General features: G+C 34.0%; 1 protein-coding gene across 1 annotated transcript in view; it reads left to right on the top strand.

Annotated features, from left to right (window-relative positions):
• Nucleotides 1-13,816, top strand: part of LOC145293134 (uncharacterized) — a 62,473-nt gene that overhangs the window by 33,732 nt on the left and 14,925 nt on the right. Inside the window, exon 5 of the mRNA XM_080139540.1 lies at nt 9,452-9,592. Within this exon, the coding sequence (XP_079995666.1) occupies nt 9,452-9,592 (141 nt within the window). The remainder of the gene's footprint in view (nt 1-9,451; nt 9,593-13,816) is intronic.

Here is a 13,816-nt window from a genome sequence, read left to right as displayed (position 1 = left end):
TAGAATCGTCCGACTACACAATTACAAAGATAACGAATGCTAACGCACGTAATTCAAACATATTTAACTAATTCCCAACCGCCATACATGAATCTAAAACGATTAATACAACTAAAAAAATGCCAATTTTTTTGTGTTATCTTTCTATAATGATTATCTATATAAACATTAAAAAAAAATGTTTGATGGGAAAGTGGTTCGATGCTATTATCTGCGTTTATACAGAATATCAAAACAAAGACAAAGCAAAGGGAGAGAACTCATACAATGCATTATACGTTCTATACACTCGACATTTTTTTTTAGAATCTCCGCAAAGAATCACATTTAAACGAGATTAGGACTAGAATTTGATTACCACCTTGACATGTCGGAACTTTGTAAATATTTGAACTATCCTCGATGCCGGCAATGTGAGAAAAAAATGGCTTAATGCCGAAAGATGTCAGCGTCAAAAATGTGTTATATTCTGGGTAAATTCTGTTTGATATAAAACGTCGGTCTTGCTACAATTGTTTACAGAAGAAGTGAAAACAGATTTCAAGGAATAAAAAACGGAAGATTACGTGTCTAATGGCTTTAGGAAAACAGCGGATAACATTACAGTAGAGAAAAAACAGTTCTAAATCAAGTTAACTGCAAACGTTTTTGTTGATGGGCGAAAAGATTTAACCGACAAGATTTACATAGTTCTGCCCTGTTTTCTGTTTTCTTGATGAAATAGACTGGTTGGTTGGTCGTTGTTTCTCTATGACTCATATTGCGAATATGAGCTGTTCAGAATAGAACGACCCATCTTATGTACAAAACCAAAAATAAAGACGCAAATAAAGTAAATAAAGGAAACGGTTTATTTAAAATACACAAGGCTAAATGCTTGTTTAAAGTTGAAGCATTGTCATTAATGTGTTAATTGTTCTGAGGAATGTGATAAGATAATGCGTGGCGTAGAAAGATAAGCAGTACTCTGCCTCCACGTCTTTTTAGACGGAGCTCAAAATAAGACTTATAGAGGATAGAATCTATCCTTATACGGGGAAATCTCAAATATGACATGCTAGTTGAATAAAGAACTAGGAGTCATTTCTAGACAAGCTTACAATGAAAATATTCTACTGTATCGCTCTGTGTCTTAACGAAACACCGATAAACTGCTTTTACTATTACAGATAAAAAGAAAAAGAAAATGTTTCTTTTATTATAAGAGAAATTAAAACCATGTCAATTAAGGAAATAATTCTACTCAAACGTGATACTACAATCAAGAAATGCATTTACTATATCGGTATTCTGCAAAGAAACGATGATAGACTGAATGCAAAGAAATAAAATTCAGACAGTTTTGATTGGTTAAATACATTTCTCTCTCTCTCTCTCTCTCTCTCTCTCTCTCTCTCTCTCTCTCTCTCTCTCTCTCTTTATATATATATATATATATATATATATATATATATATATATATATATATATATATATATATATATATATATATATATATATATATACTAGATATACTAGAAGTTCCGCCCGGCTTTGCTCGGGCCCTATATACAGTTCATAACTTTATGTGCATATGTATATATTAAAAAGTGTGAATATGTACGGTAATGCCTTTCTATATAATAGGCTTCCTTAACTACCGTAGAGAAAAGTTGGTAGAGACAGCAGAGGTGAAATACTTTTTAAACTTTGATTCCAATTTTGACCTTTTAACATTTATTGTTTTGGGCCAGACTTTTGTCCATAAAACTGATTAGAAAGCTTGCTTTAAGTAAAATTTCAAATGTTTCGACCCAAATTGGTTTAATAGTTTGCTAGAGACCGCAAAGGTAAAATCTTTGGAACTTGGCCACTTGGAAGCAAAATTTTCAGTAAAAAAAAAAACATTAAAAAACTTGCCCTATGTCTGAATACACGTTATGTAAAATTTAAAAGTTTAGACCAAAAATTGGCTGAGTAATTTGGGTAGAATCCGCAGAGGACAATATTTTAAAAATTTTGAGCCTAATTATGCCCCCTTAACATTTATTGTTTTGGCTCAAATCAAATTATAAAGGTAGATCCATGTCCAAGTAACCTATATCTAAAATTTCAAGTGTTTAGAACAAAAATTGGCGGAGAATTTTGGTAGAGTTTGACCCCTTAACAGCCAAATTTTTGGCCGAAACCCAATCAAAAAGATTTTCCAAGATCTCAATACCCCGTATGTCAAATCTCGAGTTATTTCGTAGGGAAATTTACACAGACAAACAGATATATATATATATATATATATATATATATATATAGAGAGAGAGAGAGAGAGAGAGAGAGAGAGAGAGAGAGAGATTTTCACTTTTATAAATATACTGGCATTTCAGCCCGACGTTGCCCGGGTGATTGGATGAGTATGTTGAGCAGAAAAAAAGTGGTAGTAGGAAGGCAGGGACGAACCCGTACCGCGAAGGATGGAAAGAACGGAGGAAAAACCTGACGTCTTTGCTGTTACGACCACCGCCAAACTGGAAGTGACGTAGGTTTTAATTAAGGCTAGACAATCGAAAGGAAAGGATAACTTTAAAAAAAATATCGGCGAAAAAAGCGACCCCTCCTGTAGAAAGGTGCCAAGTTTAAGGCGAAGATATTAATGTTTTTAGCCAATTTTTCGATATTTGTCTTTTGAAAGGTCGAAATTCAAAACTATATTAGTCTTGTAAAATTTGTCGCCTCTGTCGAAAGTTTTAGGCAGATATGCAAACATACATACATACATACATACATACATACATATATTTATATATTGGTAACTAAAAATTTTCGACCCAAAGCTTGGCCTATTTCTGAATACACTTTATGTAAAATTTCAAATATTTAGACCAGAAATTGTCTGAGTAATTTGGTAGAGACCGCAGGGGTCAAATTTGTAAAAACTTTGACCCCTATTATGATCCCTTAACATTTGTAGTTTTTGGCTCAAATTAAGTTATTAAGTTAGATCCATGTTCAAGGATTATATATCTAAAATCTCAAGTGTTTCGACCCAAAATTGTCGGAGGAGTTTGGTAGAGTTCTCAAATGTCAAATCGTTGAACTTTGACCCCTTAAGAGCCAAATTTCTGGCGGAAACCGATCACATAGATTTTCCCAAAATAAAATTTCGAGTCTTTAGACCGAAAATTGACAGTCATTGCGTAGAGAAATGTATACAGACAGACAGATAGACAGGCAGATACACACACGCACAGACAGATGCACAGACACGTTCACTTTTATAGATATATAGACTAGCATGGGTGCCCGGCGTTGCCCGGGTGTTTGGATGTGTATGTTGAGCAATAAAAAAAAAGTGGTGGTAAGAAGGCAGGCTCGAACCCGTATCGCAAAGGAGGAAAAGAACGGGGGAAAAACGCTGACGTCTTTTCGGTTACGACCACCGCCAAACCTGGAGTGACTTGTGCTTAAATAAAGGCTAGGCAATCAAAAGAAGAGGATATCTTTCAAAAATATCGGAGAAAAAAAGCGACCCCCTGTAGAAAAGTGCTTAGTTGAAGGTGAAGATATTAATGTTTTTAGCCATTTTTTTCGATATTTGTCGTCTGAAGGGTCGAACTATAAAACGATACTGATCTTGTAAAAATACATCGCCTCTGTCGAAAGTTTTAGGCAGACATGCAAACATATATACACACATACATTTATATATTGGTAACTAAAAATTTTCGAACCAAACCGATTAAAAAGCTTGCCCTATCTCTGAATACACTTTATATAAAATTTCAAATATTTAGACCAGAAATTGACTGAGTAATTTGTTAGAGGCCGCCGAGGTCAATTTTTTTAAACTTTAACCCTTATTATGACCCCTTAACATTTATTGTTTTGGGCTCAAATCAAGTTATTAAGTTAGATCCATGTCCAAGGAACCTATATCTAAGTTTGGTAGAGTTCTCAAAGGTTAAATCGTTGACCTTTGACCCCTTAACAGCCAAATTTCTGGCCGAGAACCAATTACAAAGATTTTCCCAAATCTCAGAAATCAAATTTGACGTCTGTAGACTGAAAATTGACAGAGTTATTGCGTTGGAAAATTTATACAGACACTAAGACAGACAGACACACAGGCACACAGACATGTTCACTTTTATATATATACTAGCATTTCAGCCCGGGTTTCCCGGGTGTTTGGATGTGTATGTTGAACAAAAGAAAAAAAAAGTGGTAGTAGGAAGGCAGGCTCGAACCCGTACCGCAAAGAAGGAAAAGAACTGGGTAAAATCTAACGTTTATGCTATTACGAGCACCGCCAAACTGGAAGCGACATTTTTTAAAATTAAGGCTAGACAATCGAAAGGAGAGGATGACTTTAAAAAATATCAGCGAAAAAAGTGACCCCTCCCCCCGGTAGAAAAGTGCCTAGTTGAAGGGGAAGATATTAATGTTTTTAGCCAATTTTTCGATATTTGGCGTATGAAAGGTCGAACTTTAAAACGATACTGATCTTGGTAAAATCTGTCGCCTCTATTGAAAGTTTAAGGCGGACATGCAAAAAGACATACATACATTTATATATTGGTAACTAAAAATTTTCGACCTAAACTGATGAAAAAGCTTGCCCTATCTCTGAATACCCTTTATGTAAAATTTCAAATATTTAGACCAGAAATTGTCTGAGTAATTTGGAAGAGACCGCAGGGGTCAATTTTTTTTTAACTTTGGCCCCTATTTTGACCCTTTAAATTTTTTTGTTTTGGTCTTAAATCAAGTTATTAAGTTAGATCCATGTCCAAAGAACCTATATCTAAAATTTCAAGTGCGTAGACCCAAAATTGTCGGAGGAGTTTGGTTGAACTTTGACCCCTTAACAGCCAAATTTCTGGCCCAAAACCGATCACATTGATTTTCCCAAATCTCAATATCCTGTATATCAAATTTCGAGTCTGTAGACTAAAAATTGACAGAGTTATTGCGTAGGGAAATGTACACGGACACACAGATACACAGACACGTTCACTTTTATAGATATATAGACTAACCTGGGTGGCCGGCGTTGCCCGGGTGTTTGGATATGTGTGTTGAGCAAAAAAAAAAAAAAGTGGTTGTAGGCAGGGAGGTCGAACCCGTACCGCGAAGGAGGAAAAGAACATGAAGAAAAAAAACGTGATGTCTTTGCTGTTTCGCCCATCGCCAAACCGGAAAATAGGTTTAAATTAAGGCTAGTCAATCGAAAAGGGGGGATGGCTTTCAAAAACATCGGCGATAAAGCGCCCAGTTGAGAGTAAGTGATTATTGTTTTTAGCCAATCTTTCTGTATTTGTCGTCCGAATAACGATCTCGTCAAAATCCGTCGCCTGTCAAAATGTTTTAGGCAGACAAACAGACACGCATATATACATACATTTAATCAAACAGGTGAGATTTATATTATAAATTATACTAGCATTTACAACCGGCATTGCCCGGGTGTTTGGAAGTGTATGTTGAGCAAAAAAAAAAAAAAGCTGTCAATTTTTAAACTTTGACCCCTATTATAACCCCTTAACATTTATTATTTTGGGCTCAAATCAAGTTATTAAGTTATATGAACCTATATCTAAAATTTCAAGTGTTTAGACCCAAAATTGTCGGAGGAGTTTGGTAGAGTTCTCAAAGGTCAAATCGTTGAACTTTGGCCCCTTAACAGACAAATTTCTGGCCGAAAACCGATTACAAAGATTTTCCCACATCTCAGTACACTGTGTATCAAAGTTCGAGTCTGTAGACTGAAAATTGACAGAGATATTGAGTAGGAAAATGTATACAGACAGACAGACACACACACACACACACCTTCACTTTTATAAATAGATAGATAGATAGATAGATAGATAGATAGATAGATAGACTAATAGATTAAACAAAAATATATACGTATACATAAATATATATGGAAACAATTTTGCATTTACCATAAACTTTTTACGGAAATATTTTGCAAGGATAAATCATGTAGAACATCTGCATGAATATAATTACACGCAATAATTAACTAAAGATGATCATCCCATAAGAAAACTGAAAAACTAATAGGGAATTAATTACAATGAATGTTTAAAAGAATATGCAAATTAGCTAGATCTTTTACTAGCGAATGCAATTCAACAAGCCATATATAAGAAAATTGTATTTTCTTTTTAAATAAATAAAAAAAGATCGTCCTCGTGTCACATTTTGCTTTGGTGGAAAAGCAAATAAATACTAATAAATAGAAAAGAGGGTTTTTAATATGAATATCAATACACACAAAATAAAAACGAATTTATAGAAGTACAGATAGATATAGATAGATATAGATATATCATCATCATGCAGTCCGTCTGTCTTGATGATGACTAGACGGGGTCGCAGAGCTTTATCCCTCGGTGTTGGCGTAGTCTCACTCCATCGCCACAGGACTTTCCATCTTGGCTCCAAACTTGCTTGCGCAGTTTAGGTGCAGTGTCTCTTGTGTATCAGATAGACACGCTCTGAACCGTCAATGTTCATGTCCAGTGGAGCGAAACCGTGACGACATGCAACAGAGGAGGCCGAAGCTTCTGGCCGAAAGTAATCTCAGTGAGGTAAACAGTCGCCTATCGCGTCCGCTACTATGCCTTTTCTTTCTGTATGAGGTTTCATAGCCTTTTAAGGAAAACTGCAAGGCAGCAGTAGGATTTGAAGTCAGAGTTCCCATCTCTTAGCCTTTTGCTTTGTTAAGGCACACAAGAGAGTGGGGTTTGATTTTGGAGTTGGTTCCCCTAGTCTTCGCCAAACCAAAGACACCCACAAGGCAGTGAGGTAGGGGTTGGTAGTGTGCCAAAATCAAAAGTATGCTAACGAAAATAAATTATTGCACGAGCGTTCTTCTTAAAATTTATCATTTCATAAGCTGAGAAGCTATAGCAAACATCTATATGAGTACTTTAACCATAGTTCCTGATTTCAAAAGGCGAAAAATTAAAAGGTAAATATTTGTACCTATGTTTTTATGTATATATCTGTATATCTATGTATATGTATATATGTGTCTATTTTTTTTTCATATATATGCATGTATATATTTGTGTATGTATGTATGTATAATATAGTACTTAAACCAAATTTATATTTTACTCTATTTATTTCTATCTCTAACCCATATTAATTTTCTTATCAAGTTTAAATCCATACCTTTATTTTGATTTTTTCCAGATACATCTGCCTTACTTTTAATGCTAGGTTTATTTATGGTGTCTTTCACATTTAATAAAAACCTTTCACAATATTTGCTGACGAGGAAACCTTGTTTATTAAAAAACTATATGTAATAATTATTGTCCGTAACTTGATGTCTACCACAATAAAAACACTGTTTTCCGAAACGATCGTACAAATAATTGATTTTATTGTTGTTCCTTCTTATGAAACGGATTTTTAATTTAATTATAATTTGATTTTTAAATTATCGATCACATTACTAAATATTAAATTAGCCCTAGGATATTTACCTATCGAGCTTATTATATATCTAAATTACAACGAGCACTTTTTCTTTCCTGTATTTTAATTTTAAACTAGGTATTTCACTATTACATTAAAATACACTCTGCTCTTTAGACTATTGTTCTAATCTCCTTTAACATTATATATATATATATATATATATATATATATATATATATATATATATATATATATATATATATATATATATATATATATATATATATATATACTAGACTGGGTGCCTTGCATTATCCGGGTGTTTAGAGGTGTATGGTGAGCAAAAAAAAAAAAAAAAAGGCGGTAAATTTTTTAAAACTTTGACCCCTTTTATGACCCCTTAACACTTATTGTTTTGGGCTCGAATCCAGTTATTAAGTTAGGTCCATGTCCAACGAATCTATATCTAAAATTTCAAGTGTTTAGATCCAAAATTGGCGGAGGAGTTTGGTAGAGTTCTCAAAGGTCAAATCGTTGAACTTTGACCCCTTAACAGCGAAATTTCTGGCCCAAAACCGATCACATAGATTTTCCCAAATCTCAGTACCCTGTATATCAAATTTCGAGTCTGTAGACTAAAAATTGACAGAGTTATTGCGTAGGGAAATGTACACAAACACACAGACAGACAGAGACACACACATACACATTCACTTTTATAGATATATAGATAGATAGATAGATAGATATAAATCAATTTAAATTCTGAAAATTAGAATTCATAACAGCTTATTATTCGATAAAAAGTACAAGTGTATTCCTTGTCGAATGGTATAGTTTTATAAATTCTAATTTACAGAGTTTAAATTGATCTTCTTATATCAATGCTTTACCTCAAATATTGAGATTTTTTATTTGGTTTGGATTGTCATATAAATATTAATATTAATATTTATACTTGATTTACGTTTACAGATGGTAAACTTGAATTATATATATATATATATATATATATATATATATATATATATATATATATATATATATATATATATATATATATATATATATACTCTTCCTTCGCTAAAACATAACATTTTAACCCAATTTATATTAAATGTCGGTGTTATTCTTGACTCTATTCAGAGAATTTTTAATATTAAAATTTATTGAAAAAACAGTTAAGCATGACTGATTAAATTGAAGTGTTACCGACATTAAAGCAATCAATTTTTATCAATAAAAATTGATTTCCTACTGTCATCACACACAAGGTAAATCTTATGGTAAAAACCGAAACCACTAATTGAGGTAAATTTTACAAGAAAAAAATATGAGTTGGATCTTACTTAAAGAACAACATTTTTTACAAAAAATTGTATGTGAGATCTGTTTTACTAAAAAAAATAATTATCTCATTCTCTCTCTCTCTCTCTCTCCCTCTCTCCCTCTCTCTCTCTCTCTTTCTCTCTCTCTCTCCTGAATTTGCATCTGTGTGACCGTAGATTAGTTCTTATTTTAGTCACAAAAATATCAAAAGCAAGGAAATATTTCTATGTCTCTTAAAAGTGAAAAAAAAAATTTATTTTATTTTATTATCAGTTATTATTATGACTAAGCGTTCTCTTCTTTGCTTATAAAAATGAAATTTTCCTGCATGATTATTATTTCCTTTCTTTATTTTTCTTTTTCTGTTTCTTTTTTTCTTACACTCGTATTACAAAATCGGTTAAAACATAATGCCTTCTTATACATTTGACAAATTATAACTTTTTTCTTCTTTTTTTAATCACTCAAAGATTGAATAACAGTTTGTTTGTTTGTTTGTTTGTTTTTTACTTAAACTCATATTGCGCCATTCTTCTTCACGTCGCCTTATAAGAGAGTTTGTTTTTTGTGAAGAATACAGTTTTCTCGTTCATTTTCATTTTGTCTTTCATTTTTCTTTTTCTTTTCCATGTCCCGGGTAATGCTGGATAATCATGCTAGTAATAGATAAATTGATGTTACTTTCTTTGCTTTCCTCTACTTTTAGGCCATTATATTTATGTTGAATCGTCCGCTCCACGACGACAAGGGGATCAGGCCAGATTGATCTCCCCGTTGTATAACTTCAAAGGGGAAACTTCCTGTTTTGAGTTTTGGTTCCATATGTGGTGTCCTTCTCAAAATAAAGGTAACAAAATAGTTTTATATTTTAAACTCATATAAATTGTTTGGTTATCAAACAAAAATGATTCGATGCTAAAATAATGACTTTTTATTTACATTTTGCCAATTCACTTAAGAATGAAAACAAGGTAATCAACAAAAAATAAATCATCCCCATCAGTTTAACATCTATTTTACATGTTCGTTGAATAGTTTTAAGAAATTAACTGCCAAACTAACATATTTCTGACCAGGTTTTTTTATTTATTTCTCTTTCCCTCAAATCCATTTTATCACTTCCTGCCACGTTTTCTTTAGCCCCCCCCCCCTGTGAACTAAATCTGCTACTTGAACTGTTCTACATTTATTAACCCAAGAACTCTAATCCATTCTTTCAACATGGCCATACTATCGAAGTCTCCTGTTCTGCACACAACTTCCTACACTTTACAGATTTAATCTTCCTCTGCGATCGTAAGAACTAAACCTGCCTTTAAGACTCACATTACGCATCCGTCATATGATTCTTGTATCGTTTCACTTAATGCAACTCATATCCTCACTGACCCACGTTTCACTTCCATATATCATCGCACAGCATAAAACTAAATAGGAATTTGATGTCAGCAGGTTCTTAGTAAATCACAATCGACCGCTCTAGACTGTCTGCTATGTTCGTTGTACACACAAATTAGTTGTCGTTTCTCAGCTTGTGATGCCACTGGGATCACATTTTGCATAAAGCACCTACATTTTGTTGATAACACTACACTCTATTCTCGATTTGTTGGTACGAACGCATGGATACCAAAGGCAATGGCTGAATGCTTAGAAAATGACGTCCAGTCTGTAGTGTACTGGGGACATAAATGGATGCTAACATTTGATGCTACTAAGACAATGCTTTTTTCCTTTAACACTTATAAGAAACCTTTCCAACCACCAACAGCCATGATTGATAGAATCTTACCCGAGAGTACTGCATTCAAACTCCTTGGCCTAACATTCACAGATAACCTGAATTGGAACAAATACGTAGAAGATACTGCCAAGTCTGCTGCATAGAAGGTGGGCTCCATCTATAAGGCTATAAATTTATTACACTTGCCAATATGCTATATCTGTACAAAGCCACCATTTGCCCATGTATCGAGTGTTGTTGCCAATCACTAGTCTTGTCCTTTTAGATACACTTAAAAAAAAGGGCCACTCATCTATCAAGCTCCAATCCTTGTCCAATTAATAAGTGCTTCAAGGAACTTCCCAGCAATGAACTTACTGCACTTGTGCCCCCTCAATGTAAACACCTCCAACTAAGCCATCAAGCAGCAAAATCCCACCCCTTCACTGCAGAGGCTTCCAAATGCAAGAAAATTTTCTACTCTAATAACCATTTCTTCAGATAACTTACCTTTTGGATTTCTGCCTTGCTTCTTGTTTCCCCAACTATACCAACATGCAGAAATGTAAATGTAGTATTAACAACTATCTTGCTTCACAACTCCCCACTAAGGATGCCGATTATAAATTTGGCCTCAAATCACGGTAGCCTTATACCTAGATGACTGGTTATTTAGGAATGCTGATCTTGCATGAAAAATGTGGCTCCAATAGTGTCACAAACTGAGGAACATTATAGCAACACATATATATACTGCATAATCATGTTCACAAATCAGTTCTCTTTAAGTCACCAAAGTTAAGAAACGTTCAGTTTGGTTAAAACGGTTAGAATAGCTGGCGGTGTATGTGAGAGGATGGCGACGCATTCCTAGGGGAAAAAAATGACAAAAACTGGGATCATTGAAATCATCTCACTTGCACGAGATACACATTCGACTGGAAAGCACTTGTGCATTTCAAATTGTCTAGAAACTTTTATTTTTAGCTAGTATCGCTTGTAGTGGAGATTGAAATTTCAATTCCAGAAGATTATCACTTATTGTTTAACACCTTTATCCGTTACACCTCGTGGGTTTGTGTAATTGTTTTGTAGTTCAGCTATAATATAGAAGCATCGAAGGAAAAAAGACTTAGAACGTTCCTCATAGAAAGTAGACTTTAAGTTGTCTTTTTTCCTTCGATGCTTCTATATTATAGCTGAACTACAAAACAATTACACAAACCCACGAGGCGTAACGGATAAAGGTGTTAAGTACAATAAGTGATAATCTTCTGGAATTGAATTTTCAATCTCCACTACAAGCGATACTAGCTAAAAAAATTAATGTAATGCCTCCTATTTTTTCTGCCCTAATTGATCAGAGGGAATTGTAAATTGCATTATCATAATAACTGAACTTTCTGACCTAAAAATTTCGTCCCTCTGTTGAAGATATTAACGGTATAGACCTTAAGAAGCAATCCCTATGATGGACGTGTGTCAGAAACAGAGATTCATCATTGAATTCCTTCATGTAGAAAAAATTAAACCGATCAACATTCACTGGCACCTGTTGGACGTTTAAGAAGCCGATGTAGTTGATGTCAATACAGTTAGGAGATGGGTTCGTTGATTTCAGAGTGGCGACAGAGATGTGAGTGACAAAGTACACTTCGGACTTTTGGGACTAAGACAAAAGTGCATTGAGAATAATGGTGACTATGTAGAAAAATAAATTCTGGAGCACAAAAGGTTGCTCGTTTTAATGGTACCAGTCCCATCTTCATAGCTCTTCAACGTTTTACTTTTTTAGTAAAAGAAAAATTAGGAGGCCTTACTTTTGGAGCGACCCTTATACTTTCCTAAGGCAAGTAAAAGGTTCAACATAATTTTTGTAAAAATAAACTGAAATAAGAATTTCGATTTTAAATTGAAAAAATTAATCTTAAACCAGCAATACATCTTGAAAAACTTAACTGAAAAAAAAAAAGGTTGTAATACCAGCAGCTTCCGAAAGTCACCTCTTTACATTGATGAATACACAGTATAAATTTGACCATTCTGTACACTTTACTTTCAAATTCGATTTTGAGTGTTTTAGCATTCCTTTTTGTGCCTTCCCACGAGGGCAAAGTTAGTTCGGTTTTTAATGTGAGGAAAATCCAGCTCTCCAAAAAGAGGCACTCTGGATTCGAGCAATAATTAAAATTGGCTCAATCTAGAAGGACTTCTCATTATCTGACTGATCACAGAATAAAACTAGTGTATTCACAGAACAGATACTGCACTCTTAATCACAGTTCTTAACTAAAAGGCAGAGAATTTATTTATTTCAAACTTATACAACAAAAAACCGTATTTTTTTGATAAAACATGAAGATATAAGTCCAAAAATGGATGACATTGGGATATAAGTCATGATAAAACATGAAAATATAAGTCCAAAAATGGATGACATTGTCATCCACTTGGTCTATTCTGTAAATATTTTGTGGAAGTGATGTGGTGTAATCGTTCTTATTCTGTTACGCTTGCTAATACCTTTAAGATAGGTATTAATCAACATATCCTCCTTCCATCTATGTATTAAATAGTATGAGGCTAGAAGACTGTGTAATCAATCTAGGAAAAGCAAATAAATAACACCAATACTTTTTGCTTATTCTGACATTGCTTTCAATCATTATAGACTTCTCCTTGTAATTGGACTCGTGCAATACTGGTACAAGAAAGGTGCAGTTGATTATTGTGCAACCCTTGCTTCGTTATAGGCTTTTCTTTACAAGGGATATCTATTGACCCTCCAAACTGAAACAAGACTTTTTATCGTTTGTTACACAATGGAAGAAAACTAGCAAGAGATTCAATCCCATATAAAATACAAAAGAGAGTTCATTTCATTTTTTTGTATTCACGCCAAATAAGTCATGATGCCATTGAGACTTAACGATTACTTACTGTGATTAGAGGTTAGATTTTTAAGAGGGCAGTTGTAAAGCAAGATGTTTGTTCACATTACATCTAAATTTCTACATGTTGGTACAGACGGGGGAAACAGGAGGGGAATTACAAAAGTAAGTGGTCCGAGAACAGAAAGGTTTATAGCATCTGAGGATATCTCAAACAGTAAAGGGGTGGGAGCTTACTGCTAGTCGAATTTTTGGGGAGTATTTACATTGTGAAAGTACAGTAAGTTCATCAGCACATATTGTGTGAAAGTGCTTGTAAAACAAGCACAGAGATGCAACAGTGATGGGACAGGGTCTGGAGCTTGGCAGACAGTATGGGACTTATTATGTTGTGACACCATGGTGTTATAAATGCATGCAGTGAGGTGCATATTGCAGTGAGGGCGGGTGTTTGGCC

This window comes from Euprymna scolopes, chromosome 14, assembly GCF_053919585.1.
Source record: "Euprymna scolopes isolate OS-2025 chromosome 14, ASM5391958v1, whole genome shotgun sequence".
NCBI classification, from domain to species: Eukaryota; Metazoa; Mollusca; class Cephalopoda; order Sepiida; family Sepiolidae; genus Euprymna; species Euprymna scolopes.
This window is presented reverse-complemented; position numbering and strand designations above follow the sequence as displayed.